The 22,788-nt window shown below is 43.8% G+C and overlaps 1 protein-coding gene across 1 annotated transcript in view; it reads left to right on the top strand.

Annotated features, from left to right (window-relative positions):
• The window catches only part of Stk32b (serine/threonine kinase 32B), a 260,562-nt gene that overhangs the window by 63,366 nt on the left and 174,408 nt on the right, over nt 1-22,788 (top strand). Inside the window, exon 2 of the mRNA XM_021163035.2 lies at nt 7,012-7,067. Within this exon, the coding sequence (XP_021018694.1) occupies nt 7,012-7,067 (56 nt within the window). The remainder of the gene's footprint in view (nt 1-7,011; nt 7,068-22,788) is intronic.

Here is a 22,788-nt window from a genome sequence, read left to right as displayed (position 1 = left end):
ATTTCTTACCAATCAGAAACAAGCACTCTTGGTTCACTACCATTCACTGGGGGATCCTAAAACACCTGCTTGATGTCCTTATGGAGTTACAGAAGGACCCCCAGGGTCTTTATAAATGGCACAGACCTGCTGGCACTTTGGCTCTGGCCTTTTGGCCTCTTGAACTGTGGGGTAATGAATTCCTGTTGTTTTAAGCTCCTTCGTGACAATTTGCCAGTATGATCCCAGGAAAGACATTCATAAAGGTAGTTTTGATTGTTAACTTATCACCATGTAGAATGCCCTGGGAAGGGAGTCTCTGCTCCCTTCCTGAATCCAGGAATGGCTGGATTCAGTTGGCTTGTGGACATATTGGTGCAGGATTGTCTCCACCACCCTACATTAACTGAGATTGGAAGATGTCCTCACTATGGTCGGGCTATAGTCTGCAGACTGTGAACTGAGCACCAGCAAGCGTGCGTTAACCTATTGCAGCCTGCTCTTGACTGCTGCCCTGTCTTCCCTGCAATAGTCGACCATAACCTGGAGTTGTGGGCCATATAAATTCCTTCTCCCTGAAGTTGCCTTTGCATTCATATTTTATGACAGCATGGAGAAAGAAAATGAGGACATCAGGCACACTGGCAGGAAGGACAGATTGACAGTTGAGTTCTCAAGCTCACTTGACGTCTTGTCTTATGAATTTTCCACCAGCTCTAAATTAATTTATGTCCTAAAGTAGTTGCCCCACTTCACTCATATGAATTAGGCATGCAAATCCCTGACCACTTACAGAGTCAGTGTTTTTTTCTGATAAGAGCATAGAGTGTTAGGGGAAAAAAAGAGGCTTGTGGGGTTATTAAACACATTTATCAACAAGGAAACAAAGCAGGTTTTAATGATGCTGAGAACAGTGTTGCCGCTCCATGAAGCCAATCCCAGCTTCTCTCTTCATGTGTGGCGTGTGGAGCAGGCAGCAGAGCAGGACCACATGGAGTGTCTGCACTGAATGCCGAGCATTGGCTTCCCACATCAGCCCAGCCAGTTGACATGGACCCTGGCCAGGAGCAGACACTTGGGTGGAATTTCTCAGCCCTGGGCATGAATGTGAAAAAAACTGGTATCATCTCATGAGCCAAGGATGAAAGAAGTCCGTATTCAGGCCCAGAGGCCACAGATCTATAGATCCACCAGGGTTGGAGTATGCTTAGAGTTTCCAAGGTGTATTTTGTAGCTTCTGGCATTTGGACGAAGCACAGTGTGCATGGTGAGCTCGGAGATCATTTCCAGGAACCCCTCACATACCAGCATGCTCAAACACTCGGTTTTATTACACAAAACTGAACATACCTTCCTTCTCCTGTTTGTTTTAAACCAGGAATGTCCAACCTATAGCCCTTATACCCCATGTAGCCAAGGACAGTCACAGATGCAGCCTAACACAAAATTCTAACTTTATTTAAAGCATTCAGGGTTTTTTTTTGGGGGGGGGATGTATAACTCGATAGTCTTGTTTTGTGGCATGAACTTTGTTGATAGTAATGTCTCATTGCAGTGTCCCACAAAATAAACATGTACGTGATCTCACAGCCTATGAGTCACAGGTTGGACAACCTGCTAGCTTCAGTTAACTAAGAATAGATGCTGATGAAATGCTTTCTACACTATACTTTTATGGAATCATGACAAGAACATACTCTGTGGAAGTTTAGTAAAGACACATTGTCTTTGTGTTGCTCCTATGTGAGGTCACCTTTAACTTTCCACGCGATACAATCTAGGATCACCTGGGTAGAGACTTTCAGTAAACGAGTGTCTACGTCAGTGTTTCTTAACCCCCTTTGGGGTCTAACAACCCTTACACAGTGGTCACCTGTCAGATATCCTGCATAGCAGATATTTACATTATGTTCATAACATACTGTTTATAACAGTGACAATATTACAGCCATGGAACAGCAACAAAAATAACTTTATAGTTGGGAAAGAACACAGTTCTTTATGCCACAAGAAACTGTCTTAAAGGTTGTAGCATTAGGAAGGCTGAAAACCACTGGTCTAGATCAAGTTTGCCTATGAGCATCTTTATATGAGGTTGGCTCAATTCATTAAAGGCCTTCTCATGGGGGAGGTGGGGCAATCCCCTAGGTAACAGGTTCTGAATTATATAAGGGTGGAAAGATCACGTTGAGCAAAAGTGAGCAAGCAAGCAAGCATGCATTCATCTCTCTTTCATGCGAAAGTCACATGACTAACTGTCTCAAGCTCCTGCCTCCTTGACTTCTCTCCTATGATGAACCATAGCCAGGGATTCTAAATTAAGATAACCCCTTTCTCTTTAAAAAACAAAAACAAGTCAGAATGTTTTGTCAAGGCAACATGAACGAAACTAAAGCACCCCAGTTATCCAAGTCCCCAGTTGGACCATGTGTGCATAGTACTGAGAGTTCTGGTTCTCCCTAATGGAGATCTATCCATTCTAGAGTGGGTGAAGACCTTAAATCTATGGCTTCGAACTAAACCAATGACTTGCTGAGAGACACAGTCAACACCAAATGTCATCCCTAAGGCATCATGGCTGGGGATGTACAGTGAAGGCCTTCCATGTCTAGAACTGAGATTTACAGTTTTAATACCATAATCTGTGACCCTCATCTACTCAATAGTGGACCCCGGTCTTAATGGGAGGGAGGGGAGGCTTGAAATCCTGGCTTCCATTTCCAGTATCACATAATTGAATGTGGCAGCATATGTCTATAATATGACACTCAAAGGAACAGAAATTCAAGGGCATCCTTGACTAACCTAGGTTACCTGAGACTGTCTTGAAAGGGCAGATGCAAGGAAGAAAAAAAAAGGAGGCACTAAATAGACCACATGTCTTTCCATATAACTTGGAATGTCAGATAGGTTTGGTCCCATGGAATTCTCCCTTCCCCGTTGGATTATAGCCAGTTAACCTTCAAAGCCATGTCTTTTTCTGTCTATATTTTCCTGAGTCTCTGTGGTTATCACCCCAACTTGGTTTCCCAGGAGAGTGCACACCAGCAGGAGTTGTGTCTGATTGATCACCATAGGGAATCTACAGGTAGGGTAGATGGTGAAGGGAGAAGACATCTGAGGCTAGGAAAGCAGCCCAGGTGGAGCCTCAAGGGTTAAGTCCTGAGGGCAGATAGAACCAAGCGGGCCTTCAGGGAGTCTGACTGTAGACAGGCAAGGAGTCTCCTGGGGCTGCACCTTTAGAGGACATTAGAAATACTGATGAACATGAAGCTGTTTATCCACAGTGGCAAACTGCTGAAGAAGCTAATTGCCCTGGATGCTCAGCTCCAGAGAAGCAGGGAAGAGGGACAGAGGAGCCTGAAGGCATCAGACCTGTGACAACTTCACTGCAAGGATCCAGTGGATCATAGCCAGGTCTAAATGACACTTTTCCAAACTGTGTTACGCCTGAGTGGCTGGACCTGTCACCAGAAAGCAGTAGGTCAACAGGGGTGGCCGATGTTTGGAGCCAAGAGATAAAGATGTGGCCAACCAGGTGTGCAGTGGTTGTTTAATAAATGATGTCAGAAAGCTGTGTGTGTGTGTGTGTGTGTGTGTGTGTGTGTGTGTGTGTGTGATTCCCTGATTTATACACATTGTAACTTATTCAAACTAGCTTTAGTCAATGGGACATTCTGGCTAAACACGTGAACATCAGGGTCTCCGCAGGGACGGAGCCCACTGTGGGCAGTGCCATCCCTAGGTACTCCTGGGTTTTATAAGAAAGCAGGCTGAGCAGGCCAGAATAATCAAGTAAGTAAGCAGTGGTCCTCCATGGCCTCTGCATCAGCTTCTGCCTCCAGGTTCCACTGAGCTTGTGTTCTGACTTCACTTCATGATATACTGTGATAAGAACATGTAAACTGAAATAATTTTTTCCACAACTTGCTTTTGGTTGTTTTCATCATAGCCCTAGAAAACAAACTACCATACCCTCTCAAGTTCATGTGTTTGGTTCAATTGGTGATGTTTTGGGAGATTGTTCAGTCTTTGAGATAGAAGGCTTAGTTGGTGGACATAGACCCACAGGGCCTGGACAGTAACAGCTTGGCCTAGCTTACAATTCATTTCAGTTTCCTTGTTTGGCACCATGTAAGAGGCTGCAAGCTCTCTATACCTTAGACCAGTCTATTCCAGATACCATACCTTCCCCACAGTGACAGACTGTTCCCTCTAAATTTATGAACCAATGTTCATAAATTGTTGTTTATGTTAGGTATTTGACTCACTCTTGAGAAAAGGAAGGCTTTTGTCATACCTGGCATGAAGAGAGAGATTGGAGCAGAGTGTAAGCGATATCTCTGACATCACACAGTTGCTGAGTGATGGGATTCAAATCTAGGTAACCTGGCCTCTCTATTGATGGCATGAATGACTATCCTTTTGCTCCACAATAAGATCACAACAGAGCTCCAAATCCAATGATAAAATAGGATTTATACACCTTTTCCATGTGCTTGTTTTTCTTTTCTTTTTTTATCAAAAAGGAATCTTTTGACAGTAGCCAGCCCCACTCACTAAACAATAGCATTGTTTTGCTTTTGTTTTTGTTTTTCTAATAAGGATAAGAATCTGTCTCCCACGCAGGGACTCAGAATCTGAGTCCTGGTTGTTTTTAGTCATGCCTCTGGAGAGCTGGCTATGATTGTCTGGGGCAGGTGGCAGAGACCCGGTTGCCTTCCAAACCATGGCAATTATTGTTAAGATATACACATGTCCCAGTACGTGACAGCCACCTTAGCTGTGGCCTATGTCCACTGCTTTCTTCTTCTCTCTCAACCTGTAGGGAGTGGAGATAGGTGAAGTAAGGAATTTCTGGTTCTAGTAAGTTATTCTGAACGTAAACAGAGCTGGGTTAAAGAGCGGGAGTTTTGCTAGTTAATGGTTAACGCAGCTACTATATTCTAAGCACGTCAGGTATTTGACAGCTCACTGGAGTCTGACTTTGGCTTGGCATAGTTTAATATACAAGGAACCAGTTGTGCTCATTGACTTCCCTACACCCTGGCTTCAGTTATGCACGAGCTGATCAATTCTCTTCATCTTGGTAAATAACATGTCTTTCCTAGTTATTGAGAACTGGCTGCAATTCAGTCAAATGCAAAAATATTTACCAAAGACTTATTATGCACTTGGCGCCATGAATATGGAGATTAGCTCACCCAATCATCCCTTCAGTTAATGAGTGGTTACGGAGTGCCTCAGTGTGCCAGCAAGGTCGGAATGCTGAGGGAGTCACAGCAAATAGGAGAATCGTGACATTTGACCCCCCTCACTAACTGAGAATCTAGTCAGGAAAAGTGATCAAGTCCTGTAGAGATTTTCAGAATGATATGTTTAGTGGAGGTTACTGCACCCTTAGTTGGAAGTTAGGCTCAATACACTCTCAGGAAACAGAAGGACAAAGCAGGCTGACAAGGGGATGCTGGGACAAGCACAAATGATGGATTTGAAACAGCTATACAAGGAAGGGAGGGACCTGTGTCTGTAGCATACAGGTAGGTCTCCGAGGCATGGGGTGACAGGACAGGAGCAGGACAGGGACCATGCAGTTCAGGAAGGAGTATGCTCTCCATGAATAAGACAGAGGAGTCAGAGCAGGGGAGTAAGCAGGGGACAAACATTACTGCAGTCCTTATCACATGTGCCCCAAGGGAAGGTCACAGGGGGAGGTTGAGAGGCCACTGTGGAGGTCAGGTAACAGAAGAAGGTGGTAACCAAAGGGGCCTCAGGATGGACAGATGAAAGAAAGAACAGAGGAGGCAACACTGACCCACCCTGATAAAGGACTAAAGGTGGGATTTGGAAGGAAAGGAGGCAGAGATGAATCCTTGGCTTTGAGCTACTGTAGTTGGAAAAGATTAGTGCCACCCAGCCAAGGGTCTCCTGGATGTACTGAAATGTGTGGTCAGGGGAAGGTAGGTACCACTCGGGTCTGCAGCATCCATGAAGTTCAAGGTATCTTTGAATCTTTCAAGAGTACTCTAGAGCAGGCATCAGTTCAAACTACCTAAAGGTCAGGGATACTTTGTCAGGCTCTGGCATGCCACTGAACACTCTGAAGGACAGGAGAATAGAGTCACCGGCAACTGACAGATTCCAGTGTCCCTTCCGTGGGGATTGGGTCAGAGAAAAGACTGAGCATGTGGGAGTTGTTGAAGGGGGCATTCAGGAGAAGGCTCTTCCCTTGAGGTCAAGTAGGTACTTTTGAAAGGAGAGAAGGAACCTGGGGTGTGGCTCAGTTGGCAGAGCACTTGCCTAGTATGCATGCAGTCCTTGTTTCAATACTGAGCACTGCATAAACTTAGCACTATGCATGTCTATAATCTCAACACTCCAAGGACACAGGAAGAGGGAACAAAAATCCTGTCTTAAAAACAAAGAAAAGGAAAGGGGGCTCAGGAACCCTGAAAGATGTTCATGACAACCAGCAGTACGGCCGTACATTGCTAAGAGCTTCAGTGCAGAGGTTGGTAGACACTGGTCAGTGAGGACTGGAGGGTAAAGATGCAGAGGGAGCTAAATGGAGTCAGGGGATGGTGTGATTCAGGGTGATAGCAGTTGGGTGGTATGGGTTAGTATGCTTGGCCTGCAGCTAGCCTCATTGCAGTTGGACAGACTGTGTGGAAGGATCAGAGAGAGAATGAAACAGCAGGTAAGCTGTGGTCTGACCTCAAGAGTTCTGGGTGCACCAGGGGGGCCCTCATTGGGGACAGTCACTTGGAGAAGGGAAAAGCACACATGAGAATGTGAAATCCAAACAGCTGGACTTCCCTGTTGTCACCTCCTTTGGCCCCTGCTGTGGTTTTGACTGTGTTGGGGGTGGGGTGGGGGGGATGGAATGAATGTCCTTCATCTGGCAGCACCTCAGTGATCAGGTGGTAATACCAGGTGGATAACACTGGTGGGCAGAAGCAAGCAGAGCGAGTGGGTAGTGCACGGACACAACGTCCACACCTGACCTGATTGTTGTCTTCTCCTTTTTTCCAGTCAACTTTGACCACTTCCAGATCCTGCGGGCCATTGGGAAAGGAAGTTTTGGAAAGGTGAGAAAAATGTACTTTTAACAACAACAACAACGAAAGAGATCTGAAAGTCTTGATGCTCAGGCTTGAGCATGTGTGTGCCCTGTGGGTCTGCTTTTATGCTGGGTGCTGGGCGTTTTCGGCTGACAGACTATTTCAGTTTGGTAAATCTGAGCCATGAAAGGAAGCCTTCATGGTTTCCTTCGACTCTGTTTTATTTTACTCTGAAAATGAAACAGAGTCTGTGCTTAGGCGATTTCTGGTAGCAGTTGCTTCAATGTTGCTAACGCCAGGTCTCCTTTGAGAATGTAAATGATCAGATTGGATTCCCCCCTCTCCAAAGTTAACAGGAGCTGCCTCTTTCCAGCTCTTGGACATTTGGTGTCTTAGAAAATCCACATTGGTAATTCTTGACTATGTGGGGATAAAGGGTATAAAATTAGGAGAAGGTAAAGTGTTTTAGGGGGGAAAGGTTCACTGCACAAGAGGAACTTCTCTTGGCAATAATTGTTCTAAGGACCTTTGAAAAGCCAGGTACTCTGTTAGTCTCAAGGGCTGTGATTTACTTTTTATTAGATGAAATGACTTAGACTCAAAAAAGTTAGAACGAGTACCTCCTAATTGTACATTACTTTTTTTTATAGCTGAGATAGGATGCCTGATATTAAAAAACCTTGAAGAAAAAAAAAAGATTTATCTTGGCTCATGGTTTCCGGAGGTTCAACTCATTGTCATGTGGTGGCAGGGGCAGGTGGTGAGGGCTTTCCTCATTGATGGACAAGCACTGCTCCTGAAACACTGCTCTTTAAACAGCTAGTTGTGAAAGTTGGTTTATAGCTTCCAGATTTTATCAGAAAATCTTCCATCTGCTTGGAGCTGCTTAGTGTTTGTCAACTTGACACAAACTAGAATCCCTTGAGAAGAGGGAGCCTTGACTGAGGAATTGCCTCCATCAGATTGGCCCATGAGCATTATCTTGATTGACGTGGCAGGTTCCAGCTCATGTGGACAGTTTGCCACCACTACCACCCCGACCCCAGCAGGTGGTCCTGGGTTGTATAGGGGAGCACTCCAGTAAGCAGCATTCCTTTATGATCTGCCTCAGTTCCTGCCTCCTGATTCCTGCTCTAGTTCCTGCCTTGACTTCTCTGGATGATGGAATAAGCCTTTTTCTTCCTTAGTTGGCTTTGGTCAGTGTTTCATAACAGAAAAAGAGAACTAGGACAGGTAATTTTACCTATATTCCCAATCTTGTGCTTTTAGGGTCCTTGCATTACTGAAATGGTTAAACTTTCAGTTATGGACTGAGCAGTCATGAGAATGGAAAGCCCTGTCTTAATTCTAGAGGATTTTCTTTGCTCGTGTGTGTGTGTGTGTGTGTGTGTGTGTGTGTGTGTCTGTGATATGCATGTGTGTGACTGTGTGGTATATGTCATGCATGGGCAGGTGTGTGCCGGTGAGTGCATGTACATGTGTGTCCACATGTATGTCAAGACTGTGGTTGTGATCAGAGTCTTCATCAATCACTTGACCTTATTCACAGGGGCAGGGTCTCTAAATTGAACCCAGAGCTCATGGATATAAGGTGAATGTGACAGCTAGCTTGCTTTGGGGATCCCGTGTCTGAAACGGGATCTGTGTGCTGAAAACACTGGTGTGTGCTGAAAACACTGGTGGGTTGCCTTTGCCATCCATCTTTTTTGTGGGTTCTGGGGACACCAGCAGCAGTCCTCATGCAAGTTCTCTGTGATGCTGTAACTGCCAAGCCCCTTCCCTTTCCTGGCTTTGTTCCTGAGCTCAGAGGAGAGCAAGTTGCTGTTTCACTGTGAAGAAAAGTTCTCTCTAAGTTTTCCCAAGGCTTCCTCTCCTAGATCAAGAATTCCACTTCTTGTCACAGCACAGCATTGTGACAGGCCTATGTCACATGGACTGTGAGTGAGTTCATCAAAGAACAGACTGATGGAAAAGAAGGGTTTGATGCAAGCCACTAAGAAGGCAGATGTAGCCAGATCTCAGAGAAAGGACGGTGCCCTGGAGGCTGGGAGGCTTTTCTTGTAGATTGTAGAAGGGAAGTAGGCAGTCAGCTCTCATCAGAGCAGCTTCCATGAGGATGTTTCTTTAGGGGAATGGTTATCTGTGTGAACATTTGACTTTAGGCAGTCAGAGATTTCTTATTAAGGTGGAATTTTTTCAGTGGCATGTCACTACCCCAAGTCAGATCAGTGTACTATACCCACTTTTCCCATGGATATAATAATCCTTTTTGGAGGAGGCAGGAGCCTTACCCTGACCCCAATCTTCTATGGGCCAAACAGCCTTGTTCTGAGGCTACAACTTCTCAGTATAGCTACCCACTGCAGGCCAATGTTCACAGTTTAAAGCTCCATGGTAGTGTTTGTCATGTCTGCTTGTTGAACGGTCACATGCTTTTCTTGTGCCCATTGATACAGCTACTGTGTCTCTCAGTATTTTGAGAGTTAGATTGTTTGGCTTTCCAATTTTAAGGTAACCTTGTATACATCGGGAAAATCCCAGTTGGATACATTGGTTCAACCTCTTCATTTACTATTGAATGTCATTTGTTCATTAGAGATGAGCATGTCGTGCTCTGGGATGAATGAAAGACAAAATGTTATCTGAGCACCAGCATTCAACTCTCTGCTTCCTGACTGTGGTTGCAGTGGACTATCTGCCCCATGCTCCTCCCACCACGCCTTCCCTACCACAGTAAGCTGTGTATACACAAACTCTGAACCAAAGCAAATGCTTCAGTGAGTTTTGTAGGTATTTTGTCACAGTGACAGAAAAGAAGTCACACAATCATGCTATTCAGATCTGTTTCTTCGCTGATTTGGAGATGTTGATCATCCATTTGAGACAGTTGTGTCCAAACTCCAACATGACTATGAGGTTGTCACTTCTTCCCATAAGTCTGCCGGTGTGTGTGCCTTGCTATTGGAGGTCAGAAGCACACACATCATTCTCACTGTTACTTTCTCAAGATGAATGGATCCCATTATTATGAAATGCCTTTTCCATTTGCCAAATACTCTCATTTTAATTTATATTTTCTCTGGGATCAACACAACCATAGTCATGTATTTAAGTTACTATTTATGGGACATATATTCTGCTTATTTTCATTATTCCCTTTACATTAAAAAATAAATACTATGAAGACAGCATACAGTTAGACCTTGCTTTAAAAAGATCCACTCCACAAACTCTGCCCTTTTAGTTGGATTGTTCATTTGATTTGTGGTGGATATAATTCTTGGTACTTATTTTAAGGTTTCATTGCTGTGAAGAGACACCATGACCAAGGCAAGTCTAATAAAGAAAAATATTTAATTGGGGCTGGCTCATAGTTCAGAAGTTTAGTCCATTACCATTTTGGTGGGAATCACGGCACTGTGCAGGCAGACATGGTGCTGGAAGAACCCAGAGTTCTACATCTTGATCTACAGACAGCATGAGACTGGGTACCATACTGGGTGGAGCTTGAGCACAGGAGAGCTCAAAGATGGCCACCAACCGTGGTACACTTCCTCTAACACCTCCTAATAGTGTCATTCCCTAGGGGCCAAACATTCACCCACATGAGTCTGTGAGGGCATTTCCTTTTCAAACCACCACAGTACTGTTTGGCTTATGTCTAGTGGGTTTTTATTATTTTATTTATGACCCTGTTTTTGTTCTTCTATTTATTCTATTTTGTATGTTTCAGACAGAATATTCAGAGCTTCCTTTTCATCTCTCTAGCAAGGTAATAGCTACACTTTCTTGTACTATATTTTTAAACTGTTGCTCTAGGGCTCTGAATGGTTACTTTGTTTCATCATGTTTCCCTAAGATACAGGGATACAGAGACTGCACAGCTCAGTCTCTACCCCGCCGGCCTTTCTACTGTAGTTGTCAAATCCATTGTAGTTTCTTAACATTTAAATCTCTAAAGATGATATTAGAGGTGTTTTTTTTTAATTTAAAATATACATTAGTCTTGGCTCTCATCTTTCAGGAAGTTTAGTTTCAAATATTTTATTAACTTTTGGGAGGTTGTGGTAAATTCTATCTAGGTGGAACCCTTGCTTTAAAAGTAATGTCTTCCATGGTTTATATATCCCCACTTTTCATTTCTTGGGACCACATTGGCCTTTATATCATGCAGCGATGTTACAGCAGCTGCCGTTTTTAGCTCATGCTTCCTTCTTATTGCTTTTATTTTTCCATTTCTTCTCTCTCTTTCTCTCTTTTTAGGATCAATTTTATATCTTTAACTGTTTGCTGTTTTTTTCTAGTTGTGTTATGATTGTACTTCTCATTATTTTTAAATTGCCACTGTAGGTATTAGAATACAAGTCCTTAATGACCCCCGTGGTCTACTGAGTGTTAAATGCTGGGACTTGTGTCTTTTACACTACTTATTTCTGTACATGGCTACACCTCCTATACCCATCAAGAATGTTCAGAGCATGATGAATTATATTCCATAGAGGTTTGCAGTGATTCAAACTTTTTTATAAGCCTGTGTTTCAGCCCCCCATTATTGTTTAGTCTTTGGGGCAATGTCTCAGGTAATGGAAGTTATCTTCAGATGTGCTCTGTAGTTTGATGACTGGGGACCCCTGATCCCCATGTCCCCAGTTCTGGGATGCCAGGCCTCAACCTTTAAAACACATTATCACTAGAGAGTAACTTGGTAAGTCCTGGAGATTCAGCCTCTTGTGTGAGCATGGTATTCCAGTCCTATGTATTTCTCAGCTAGACTTCTTGCTATCTACCTACCACATGTTCTCTTTAGGGTTTTGCAGGCCTGCGGCACAGCTTGTGTCATTCCAGAGGTTGTTCTCTCTGGATTTCTCAGAGAAGCTATGACCCAGAAACCTAAGAATCCTGCCCTTGGCCCCAGTGATGATAGCTGAACTTAACAGCAAGAACACAGCCCAGCACATTTCCACCCTAATGCACCAATTCTATGGCTCAAAGAACCTTGCAGAACCTCTTCCAATCTACATCACAGCTGGGGTCTCATAACTTTCTTCTGTGACCGCCTGTCACTGACAGTTTGGGTCCTGAACCCTCTGCATCTCTTTGTGACACCCTGTTTGACACGTTAGAGCACGGCTTTGCCATCTTTCAAATTGGCTTTATCCTGTCACCATTCCTTTGACAATGCTGTCTGCCTTTTCTGCTTCATTCTGTCCTGCTATCCAGCACATTATCTGCTTTTGGCATCAGCTGTCTAGAGTATTGATGTCTTGAAAAGTTATAGTCATAGCTTTTAGAAGTCCCAAGCTTCCTGGCATCTATTTGTAAGCCACCATGTAGCAATGTCACAAAGATCCTTAGATTCTTGGGAAGTGTACATTAATGTCAGGTGCTTGGGGTGTGGTTGGCTTGCATTCATGAACCAGAAGATAGCTCTGTTTTGACTGAGCTACCAAATAATGGCTGCCTTTGTAGCTGATTAACTCTCAAGGCTTCTCTGAGCTACAATGGAGCCAGGCGAGACCTCTTTTAATAGAGAGTGAATGCTGGGAGATTTGCTCTCTGCCTTGGGCAGGCTGCCTGTCAGCATTTATTAAGAGATCCTTGTGAACGATGCCAGTAGCCTGGCTATCGGCAGGTACACACGGGACCTGCAGCAATCACGTTTCCTATGCATTCTGGGAGCAGTCTCACTTCTTATGCACCACCAAAGCTAACAGCTTCTGATGACTGAATTGAGGAAGAAATAGCTTTAAAAAAATAAACCCTTTCAGGTCTGTGTTCTGGGGTAGTTGAAGTACAGCGAATGGGATTCTGGCCACTTGGTGACAATACTTTGGATTTGGGGCAATTCTGGTGTGTATCAGCTCTAAGTACCTGGGCCAGCGAGTGAACTGACATTCAACTTGGGTGCGCGTTTCTAATATAGATTGGGAATGGAAAGTCACAGAGGGTTTTGGACGCCCATTCTGTTCTTCCAACTCCTTCCTATGGTAATGATAGCCCTTTCTTCAGAGGACACAACAACTACTCACTGGAGTCCAAGGTGGCTGTCAATCATGTACCCTCAAAGATGGGCATGTGATGTGACATGGTTTAACCTGGCAATGGGTCGAAGGCTCAAGGGGTTGCATGACTCAAGCAACACCATCCACCTTCAGTGAGTGGAACTGTTCCTTAACTATCAGAGAACAGGTTGATGCTGTAAGTGGCCATTTTCCCCCACAGAGACTGATGTTGAAGGCTTGTCTAACAGGAGGAAACGATGAGGCTCTAAGCAAAGAAAGATAAACACAAGCGGTGGTTGAGGAGGTGTGAGCACCACACTGGTGTAGCCCACTCTGGGAGCTGCTGCTGGCTCCAGCCTTTGGGTACCCTTTGGCAGAGCAGCAGACGTGAATCCAGGGGGAGGTAGCCCCTTGGCATGGGCTTGAGCAGCAACAGGTCCGAGTCCTTTTCAGGAGAGGGTAGAGAGGGCCTGCAGTAAAACCAACTCAGGGCTTCCCCTGGCCGTGTCAGTGTTGATGGGGCCCTCTGCATGAGGACTTTAGAATTGAAGTAAAAGAAATGGAACTTCTTCCACTGGCCAGAGGCAGCCTGTGCATTAAAAACAAACAAACAAAACAAAAACAAAAAACAAAATCACAGAATGTAGCCTGGAGTTACATGATAATAGCCCCCCATGTTCCTCACAGGAAGATTCTGGATAAACCTGAGCTGGTATTGCCCAGATGATAAACCAGACTCAGTACTGCCTTGTTATGTACAGAGACAGGCACTCCCCATATCCAAGCCCAGGTCAGCTGTTTTGTCCCAAGCTTCCAGGTCTGCACAGCTGCGTATAAACGCTGTGTGGAAAACGGCTTGTTTTGAAGCAAAACAAAACAAAACAACAACAACAACAACAACAACACACACACACACACACAAAAACAAAAAACCAAAAACCAAAACAAAACAAAACAAAAAACCCAGCTTAGTATCCAGGCAGTTCCAGGTCCATCCAGGAGTTCTGTCAAGAAGATACTGTAGATGCAAAGGCCCTGTGGTAAGCACTGAGGTCCCTGTGGGCACATGGTCACCCATGTCTGCCTGATACAAAGCATTATTTCTGCCAGGAAGGACTCAAGATATGTGGTTGCTCTGTCTGGGAAATTGTCAGTTAATTAAGTTGCGAAGCAGCGTTCTGTGTGTGAGCTTTGGCTTGCAATTTTGGCCCAACCACAAGCCTCTGGGCGAGTTGCCGGACTTCCCTGGCTGCTGTTCTTCTGTCAGAATCCTTTTATAGAAAGCTTAAAGGAGATGCTTGTATGAGCTGCCCTTGTTCTCCCAGACATAGCGAAGAAGGATGGGATCCATTTGTTTGCAATGAAATATTTATTCCTTTCATATTAACTAGTGTATTTGGTTGGAGGCATTCTTGGAGGGCACTGTGGCTCCAGGAAATGACTTAATGAATTGCTAATTGCCACAGGAGATGCCCCCTTACGAGGCCTCCAAACTCTGGCTGGGATCAAGGACACTTCCTGTCAAAGATGCTTGCTTCCCCAACCAGAAGGCAGCTCTCCCTGCTCAGCCACATCTTCAGTGTCTTCTATAGCGAGCAATTCCTGGGCTCTACTCCCAACATAGCTCACCTTGCACTTCCTGTCTTTGTCAGAGACATGGGGGTGATGGGGATGAGGACATCAGAAATAAACCCTTATTGATCTGCTGCCTCCAATCAGGCCCCATCTGTCAAAAGTGCATTCATCCATGAGCTCACACATAGGCTAACTGGCTCCATCGTGTCACCATCTGGAGACTAAGATTTGACAAATGAATCTTTGGGGACATTTTACATTCAAGACATGGTAGCTCTGGAGGTCGTGACTGAGATCAAGGTGTGTCCAGGACTGCTTCCTCTCTCCTTGGTTTGCAGATAGGCTCATCAAATAGTCATGTCTCAGTGTGTGCCTATGTCCTCAACCTCTCCAAATGAGGACCCCAGGGAAGACTGGGTGAGGGCCACTCTGTGACTTTATTTTCCCCATGTCCTTACCACAGGCTTCTCTTTAAAGAGTTACATTCTACAGCCAGGACTTCAGAATATGAATTTTGGAGATTATAATTTATCCCATTACATCAACTCTTGAAACACCTCACCCAAGGCGATCTATCTCTGTCACGCCCGTCTCTGTCACCTTTGGCAGATGTTCATTGAAGAGTAACTTATGTAAGCACCAGCGAAATTTAGATGATCCAGGTGTGGGGTACCAGGCCACGGCAGGCAGCAGCTGGTGTTTCAGCCACCCCATGGAGACCACCATTGAATCCTCCACAGGGTTCAATTCACACACTGGTGTCTTTGAATACAATGACTAGGGACTAGACAATGTTTTACAATTGTCTTAGTCAGGTTCCTATTGATGTGATAAATACAATGACCAAAAACAGCTTGGGAAAGAAAAAGTTTATTTCTTTTTACAGAGTAGAGTCTATTATAGAAGGAAGGCAGGGCAGGACTTCAAGGGCAGCACCTGGAGGCAGGAACTGAAGCAGAGACATGGAGGAACCTGATGTTCTGGCTTGCTCCACATGACTTGCTCAGCATGCTTTCTTATAGCACCTAAGACCATAACCCCAGGGATGACGCTACCTACAATGGGCCCTATCACATCAGTCACCAATTAAGAAAATACCCCACAGGTTTGCCTACAGGCCATTATGCTAGGGATATTTTCTCAATTGAGGTTCTAACTTCCAATCTAACTGTAGCTTGTATTAAGATGACATAAAAATGTCCCTCACAACAGTAAAGTACAAAGCTATGTAAGCTTGAACTCTCTCTTTAGGAGGTAATGGAAAAATAGCAGGTGCCAGGAGAAATGGTCTCCATAACTCCACAGGCACATTGGAGACTAGGATTCAAAGGCTGAGTTCAAAGGTCTGGATGCTTGCCAACACATTTGTTGGGGGTCTTCCAACAAGTATAGAATTAATAAGGTGTGGCACACACAGAAAGAGGTTAATCAAGGAGATGGTTCACGGCATTAAGAGCATTGATAAATGGAAACACACTGGGAACCAGGCTCAGCAAGAGGAACTGGTAAATGGTGGAGCCCACACGTGGTGAGATGGGACACTGAAGTGCTCTGCTTTTCATTCAGGGTGACTGGAGGTGGGTCTCAAAAGGGAGACACCGATGGTTGGGGCCCAGCCTTATGGACACAGATAGGAAGGGACAGCTTAGGCTCACAATGGGAGATGTGCCCTCAGTCCCCAGCTAATGCTGACATCCCAGGAACCTGTGATGACTAAGCAGCCAAAAGGGTAGTGAGAGCCCTGGCTAGAAAAAGGGTAATGAAGAGGTAGCCAAAAGAAGTTCTAGAAAGTTCTTATGTATCTACCCAACTCTGGCTGCCCATCAGTGTTCACTACGATACCCCCTTTTAACCCCCTCCCCCCGAAAAGGCAAAACTAACCAACCAAACCAAGAAACCCTCACAAAATTAATATGTCCTCTGGGATTTCTGGGGAGCTCATGGGTCAAAGCTGTCAGTGCTGGGGACATGAAGTATGTCATGATGCCCAAGGGATGCTGTGCTGTGAGGATTCCTCACAGGTATCATCCTTTTGATGGCTTGGGAGCCTTTTCTGCCTTGCTGGAGTTGCACACTCTCCACCAATTAGTGTTTGTTTATTGTTCCAACACATCACAGTGACTGATGATAACCCCAAAGCCTAATTGATTTCTACTAATGAGAAGTTAATTGAGGCCTTCCCTTGTGGGCAGCTTAGGGTGGCTTTGGTCAGATAGCTTGTTCTTGCCTCATTAGCTGTGATTTCCTGTGGACAAGGCTTGGGGCAGCCTTATTGAGGCAGGTCAGTGCCTCTTAAGGCTTATTTTTAGAGTTTCATGACAGGTACTTCCAGGACCTAGGCAGGGTGTCTATAAGCCACAAAGCTGATCTTCGCTCCTGATCATTTGGCCAGCATGGAAGCTATGCATAGCCATAGGCTGTAGATTCTACTACAGCATGGCAGTCTTGAGATTTAGAGCTAATAGGGATTAGCCCAGGTCTTCAGGGCTGATTCCAAGTGTTGAGTGGTCCATCACCTGGCAACGATTCTGTGCAGCTGTTACTAGAGCTGTTAGACTTTGGCAGTGTCCTGGCACCCCCTAACCAAGTAGATTGGGGCACTCCTTCTCAGTAGGCCAATGAAGCCAACAGGCAACTAAAAATCAAAATAAGGACATTTATTCATAGTGGCCATGTTGGTAAAAGGAAGAAATAAAGTAGTCCAACGATACACCCAAGTCCATTTTCAGGTTCTGATATGAGGTTTAGGCTCAAATAGATAGAGGTATTTATTATTAAGCATCCATGTTCAAGATGTGGTCCTGCCTCCCCCTGATTCGTTATTCTCGTGGCTCTAGTACCACATGTCTAGTCTGAAATGTAAGAACCACACGAGAACCATCATTTTATGGGAGACTAATCCTTTCCCTGCCTTGTACAGGATCCAGCCTTCTTCTCCTCCTTCCAGTATGAGATTGTTGGGAAAATGCCAATTTCATGGGAACCACTGCTTCAACAGCCAATAAGAGGCTCACACCTGTCTCTAGAGCATCTTCCTTCCTGACACAATGGGCTTACTTCAGTTTCATTCTAATATTCTAATATTCTATATTCCATATTCCAAAGCTCCAGTGTAGGGGCCTTTCACCGTCCTTCACATCTGTTTCACACCACTGTGAGAAGAATTGGCTCGTTTTCCTGATTTTGCCTCAGCAAATTCCTTAGTATGTAGGAAAACTGCTTCTTTTGGTATGTTGCTTTTCTATCTTGCAACTTTGCTGAAGTGTTGAACAAAGCCAAAAGTTTTCTGGTCATGTTCTTGGGGTGTTTTAAGTACAGGGTAAGACTGTCTGTAAATGGAGATCATTTGAGGGGGTGGGGTCAGTCAGTAAAGTGCCTCCCCAGAACCCAAGTTTTACAAAAGTGTTGAGCATGGTGGTGGTATGGGCTTGTAATCCCTGCAACAGAGAGATGAGACAGGTGGATCTCTCTGGAGCTCTCTGACTTGACAGGCTGGCCAACATGGGGCCTGGCCAAAGGGAGGCCATATCTGAAAGGAAATGTTGGAAGAAGCTGAGGAATTAATTTTAATTTTTTTCAAAACCTTTTTTTTTTTTTTTTTTTTTTTTGGTTTTTCGAGACAGGGTTTCTCTGTGTAGCCCTGGCTGTCCTGGCACTCACTTTGTAGACCAGGCTGGCCTCGAACTCAGAAATCCGCCTGCCTCTGCCTCCCGAGTGCTGGGATTAAAGGCGTGCGCCACCACGCCCGGCTCAAAACCTATTTTTAATGATGGTTCTTAAATGCTGTAATCTCCCTTTTAGCCTACCAGAGGTAGCTCGAAAGAAAGGATAAGGGGGAAGCAGACTTGTTTAGAAAGGTTCTTTGGAACAACTCCCACCTGTATTGTCTGGAAATTGGCAGTTCTGTTCACAGGTCAGCAGGCAGGGGCAGCTCGATCCAGACACAAACACTTCACAGAAACACCAGCAGTCCAGTTGGTAGAGCTGGGTTAGCAACAGTGGTGACATGACCTAGCAGAGACAGCCAGGTCTCAGCCTTAGCACAAGTCAGTAGGATGGGCCAGGAGGAATTCTAGGAGAAGTTCTCAGCTGTGCCTCTCTTAGGGAAGTGAAGATCATTGAAGACTTGAGACCCACAAGTGTTGCACTGTTAGCTCCATAAGCAAGCCTAGCTCCACCCCCATCACTGTCCATCAAGTCCTTTTTATACTCCTTCCAAACATCACATGTCCTCCATGGGTCTTGCCTCAGCACAGGTCTTGCCTCAGCATGTGCCTTGCCTTAGCCCATGGCTCTGTCTCAGCTGACATCACTCTGCCAATCAGCCCCAGTCGGAGGAAGCAGCAAGAAACTGCAGCACACCACCAGAAGTTTTTTTGGCGAGTTTCTTTCTATGGAGTCCTAACAAATGCAGCTCAACCATGCAATGTAATATAGGGTGAACCAATACATGCATGCCATTAGCAAAGCATCTTTTATCATGTATCCTTTCACGCGCTTGCTTTAGCAGAACATCCTTTCTCCTGTGTCTGCTTCAGCTAAACATTCCTTCATGAGTCTGCCTTAGTCTTTCACCTGTGTCCACTTCAGCTAAACATTCCTTCATGAGTCTGCCTTAGTCTTTCACCTGTGTCCACTTCAGCTAAACATTCCTTCACATGTTTGCCCCAGCAAAGACTCAACCGACTTTCCAAAGAACCCTTAAGCTTCCACTTCAGGAACAACAAACAACCAAAGGTTGCCCTGTAGCCTCCACACACATTTAAGTACACACACCCACACCCACACTCACCCTGTACCCCACATCCCCACCAAAGAAACCATAGAAAAACTTTTAGTTTACCTTTTAACTGTTTATGCTACATTTCTTTTCTTTCTTACTTACTATATAAAAATTCTAGCATTGTGTTGAATGAGATTGAAGACAGTGAACGCCCGTGCCTGGTTTTATATTTTAGGATGGATGTTTGCGGTATTTCTCCATTTAGTATAATGATGGCTGTAAGTTTTTCGTATATAGCCTTGATTATGTTGAGTTATGCTTTTTCTATTCATAATTTCTCCAGGGGCTTTAAAAAACCCTTTCTGCATCTACCAAGATAATCTCATGGCTTTTATCCTTGATTATATTTACATGTTACATTCTACTTACTGATTTATGCATGTTGAAATGTCCTTGAATTCCTGATGAAACCAACTGCACAGAGGTGTGCAAAAAATTTTTAAACAGGTTGTTGAAATTGCTTTTTGATAATTTCATTGATAGTTCCCTGCATTTCTAAACATTGGGGAAAAAATTCATAGTTCCTTTTTGTTGTGTCCTTAACTTAAGCTGCTATGTTAAATCATAGTGATACTGGTTTCACAGATCAAGTTAGGTAGTGTTTAGTATGTTTCTATTTTATGGAAAAATTTGAAGACCACTGATGTTTTTCTTTAAAGGTATGGTAGAATTCAACATTAAATCTATCGAGTCCTGAGCTTTTTTGAATTAGGAGACAATTACTGCTTCCATTTTATTGTTGCACATGAATGCAAGTACACTCTGCATGCCTTGTGCCACAGAGGTCAGACAAGGCTCCAGATCCCCCAGAACTGGAAGTTATGGATGTTGTGAGCCATCACATGGGTGCTAGGAATCAAACTCAAGCTCTCTGCAAGAGTAACAAATGCTCTTAACTGCTAAGCCATCTCTGCAGCCCCACTACCTTTGGGTCTAGATGACCTACCTATTGAAAATGGGGTATTGAAGTCGTCCATTAATATTTTGTCCAGACATTTTTATCATTTTTTAACAGGATTATGTTTGCTTGTTATATAGTTTTCTGTTTGTTGACTCTCAGTCTGTATTTTGCCAATGAGGCATGTTTCTTTCAGACAGCACTGTCCACTTCAGCTAAACATTCCTTCACATGTTGGCCCCAGCAAAGACCCAAACGGACTTTCCAAAGAACCCTTAAGCTTCCAATTTCAGGAACAACAAACAACCAAAGGTTGCCCTGTAGCCTCCACACACATTTAAGTACACACACCCACACTCACCCTGTACCCCACACCCCCACCAAAGAAACCATAGAAACCATAGTGTGTATTGATCCAGTGAGTTAGTCTTCATCTTTTATTTACATAGTTGAGGCCATTTATATTTACAGTTTTTATCAAGAGACATTTGCTGATTCCTTTAATTCTTGTTGTTATTGTTGTTATTGTTGTTGAGTTACTGTTTGCTTTTTCTTTCTTATTCATCTCAGGAGTCTCCTGGATGCCTGAGCAGGACAAGTTTGATTATTTCCTAGTTTTGTGTTTGGTTATTTGCCTCATTGGTTTTGTTTTGTTTTGTTTTCCTATGAATTTCACTTGTGACCATCTTCTTTCTCTCTGTGTAGAATGCTTTCAGATATTTTTCACAGCCTGAGCTCAGTGTTCATGGATATTTAAGCTGTGATTGTTATGTAAGTTATTTCTTCATCAACTTTGAAAGATATTTTTGCTGGATTGTTGGTTGGTAGCTGTTTACTCTCAGAACTTGGATGAAGTTAATCTGTGTTTTTCTGGGTTTTAGCATTCTGCTGAGAGGTCTGAGATCATTTTGATGAGATGGCTGTTGTTATTGGTATTTTTCTCTTATGGCTATTAATACTGTGTCTTTATTCTGTAATGATATGGAAAGAGTTTTTCTGGTAATGAATGTTAGAGATTTAAAATACTTCCTGAATTGTGGTCCATGTCCTTCTTTGGTTTGTGATTTTTCTCTTTTGTAATATCATTGAGTAGGTTTTCTCTGACTTAAGTTTGGAACTCATCTCCTTCTACCCTGAAATTCCTCAATCTTTTGTTCATGTTTCAAAGTTCTTGAATGTTGTGGCTGTATTTATTATTTTTTCTTGGTTGCTGGTTGACTATAATAGTTCCTAAATTGTTTTCCTTTTCTTTTTTTTTTTTTGTGATTCTGATATTCTTTCTTACCTTTAACTAGTCTGCTAGTCTGTAATGATTTCCACTATTTTGTTTTGTTGGGTTATTGATTTTTTTTCATTTACAACATTTCTTACTTTTTCTGTTTGTTCATTTGTTTCAGAATCTTAACTTTCTTGCTTAATTTCTTATCCACAATGCTAGTTTGGTTATCCAAAATTCTGGACTGACTTTCTTGCTTTATTAATTTGCTAGTTTGCACACTCTTTGAACTTACTCATGAGTTTAAAAGTACACTTTCAAACTCTTTGGCATTTTAATCATTTTGTTACTTTTGGTTTGAGCTATTGAGAAGTGATAACCTTGCCGGGGCCTAGCAAACACAGGAGTGGATGTTCACAGTCAGCTATTGGATGGATCACAGGGCTCCCAATGGAGAAGCTAGAGAAAGTACCCAAGGAGCTAAAGGGATCTGCAACCCTATTGTTGGAACAACATGATGTACTAACCAGAACCCCGGAGCTCTTGTCTCTAGCTGCATATGTATCGAAAGATGGCCTAGTCGGCCATCAATGGAAAGAGAGGCCCATTGGACTTGCAAACTTTATATGCCCCAATATAGGGGAATGCCAGGGCCAAAAGAATGGGAATGGGTGGATAGGGAAGTGGGGGGCGCTATGGGGGACTTTTGGGATAGCATTGGAAATGTAATTGAGGAAAATATGTAATAAAAATCAAAAAAAAAAAAAAGAAAAAAAAAAGAGAAGTGATAACCTTTAAGATCAGTCATATTGTTTTTGATTTTCATATATAAGTCAGGTATTTCTGTTTTGAAATTGATAAATTAAAATTGGGTGGCTCTGGAGGAGAGAGCCCACCTCCTACCCTTACTTCTTTTATTTTTATTACTTTTATTATTATTATTTTTTACAGTCCAGTCATTACCCCATCTCAATCTGCCCTCCCACGGTTCTTCATTCCATTCCTCCTCCCCTTTGTCTCCAAGGGGATGTCCCCATCTTTCAACCTCCACCAGGCCTCCTGACTCCCTGGGGTCTCAAGGTTAGGCGCATCTTCTCCCACTGAGGCCACACCAGGCAGTCCTCTGCTGTATATGTGTCAGGGGCCTCATATCAGCTGGTATATACTGCCTGGTTGGTGGCCCAGTGTCTGAGAGATCTCCAGGGTCTCGGTTAGTTGAGACTGCTGGTCTACCTCCCACCTTACTTCTGTTGAGTGGTTTATTGTTCCACAGC

This window comes from Mus caroli, unplaced genomic scaffold (genome assembly GCF_978045245.1).
Source record: "Mus caroli unplaced genomic scaffold, Mus_caroli_1 scaffold_4, whole genome shotgun sequence".
In the NCBI taxonomy this organism is placed as follows: domain Eukaryota; kingdom Metazoa; phylum Chordata; class Mammalia; order Rodentia; family Muridae; genus Mus; species Mus caroli.
Note: the sequence above shows the minus strand (reverse complement) of the source record. Positions and strands in the feature narration are given on the sequence as shown.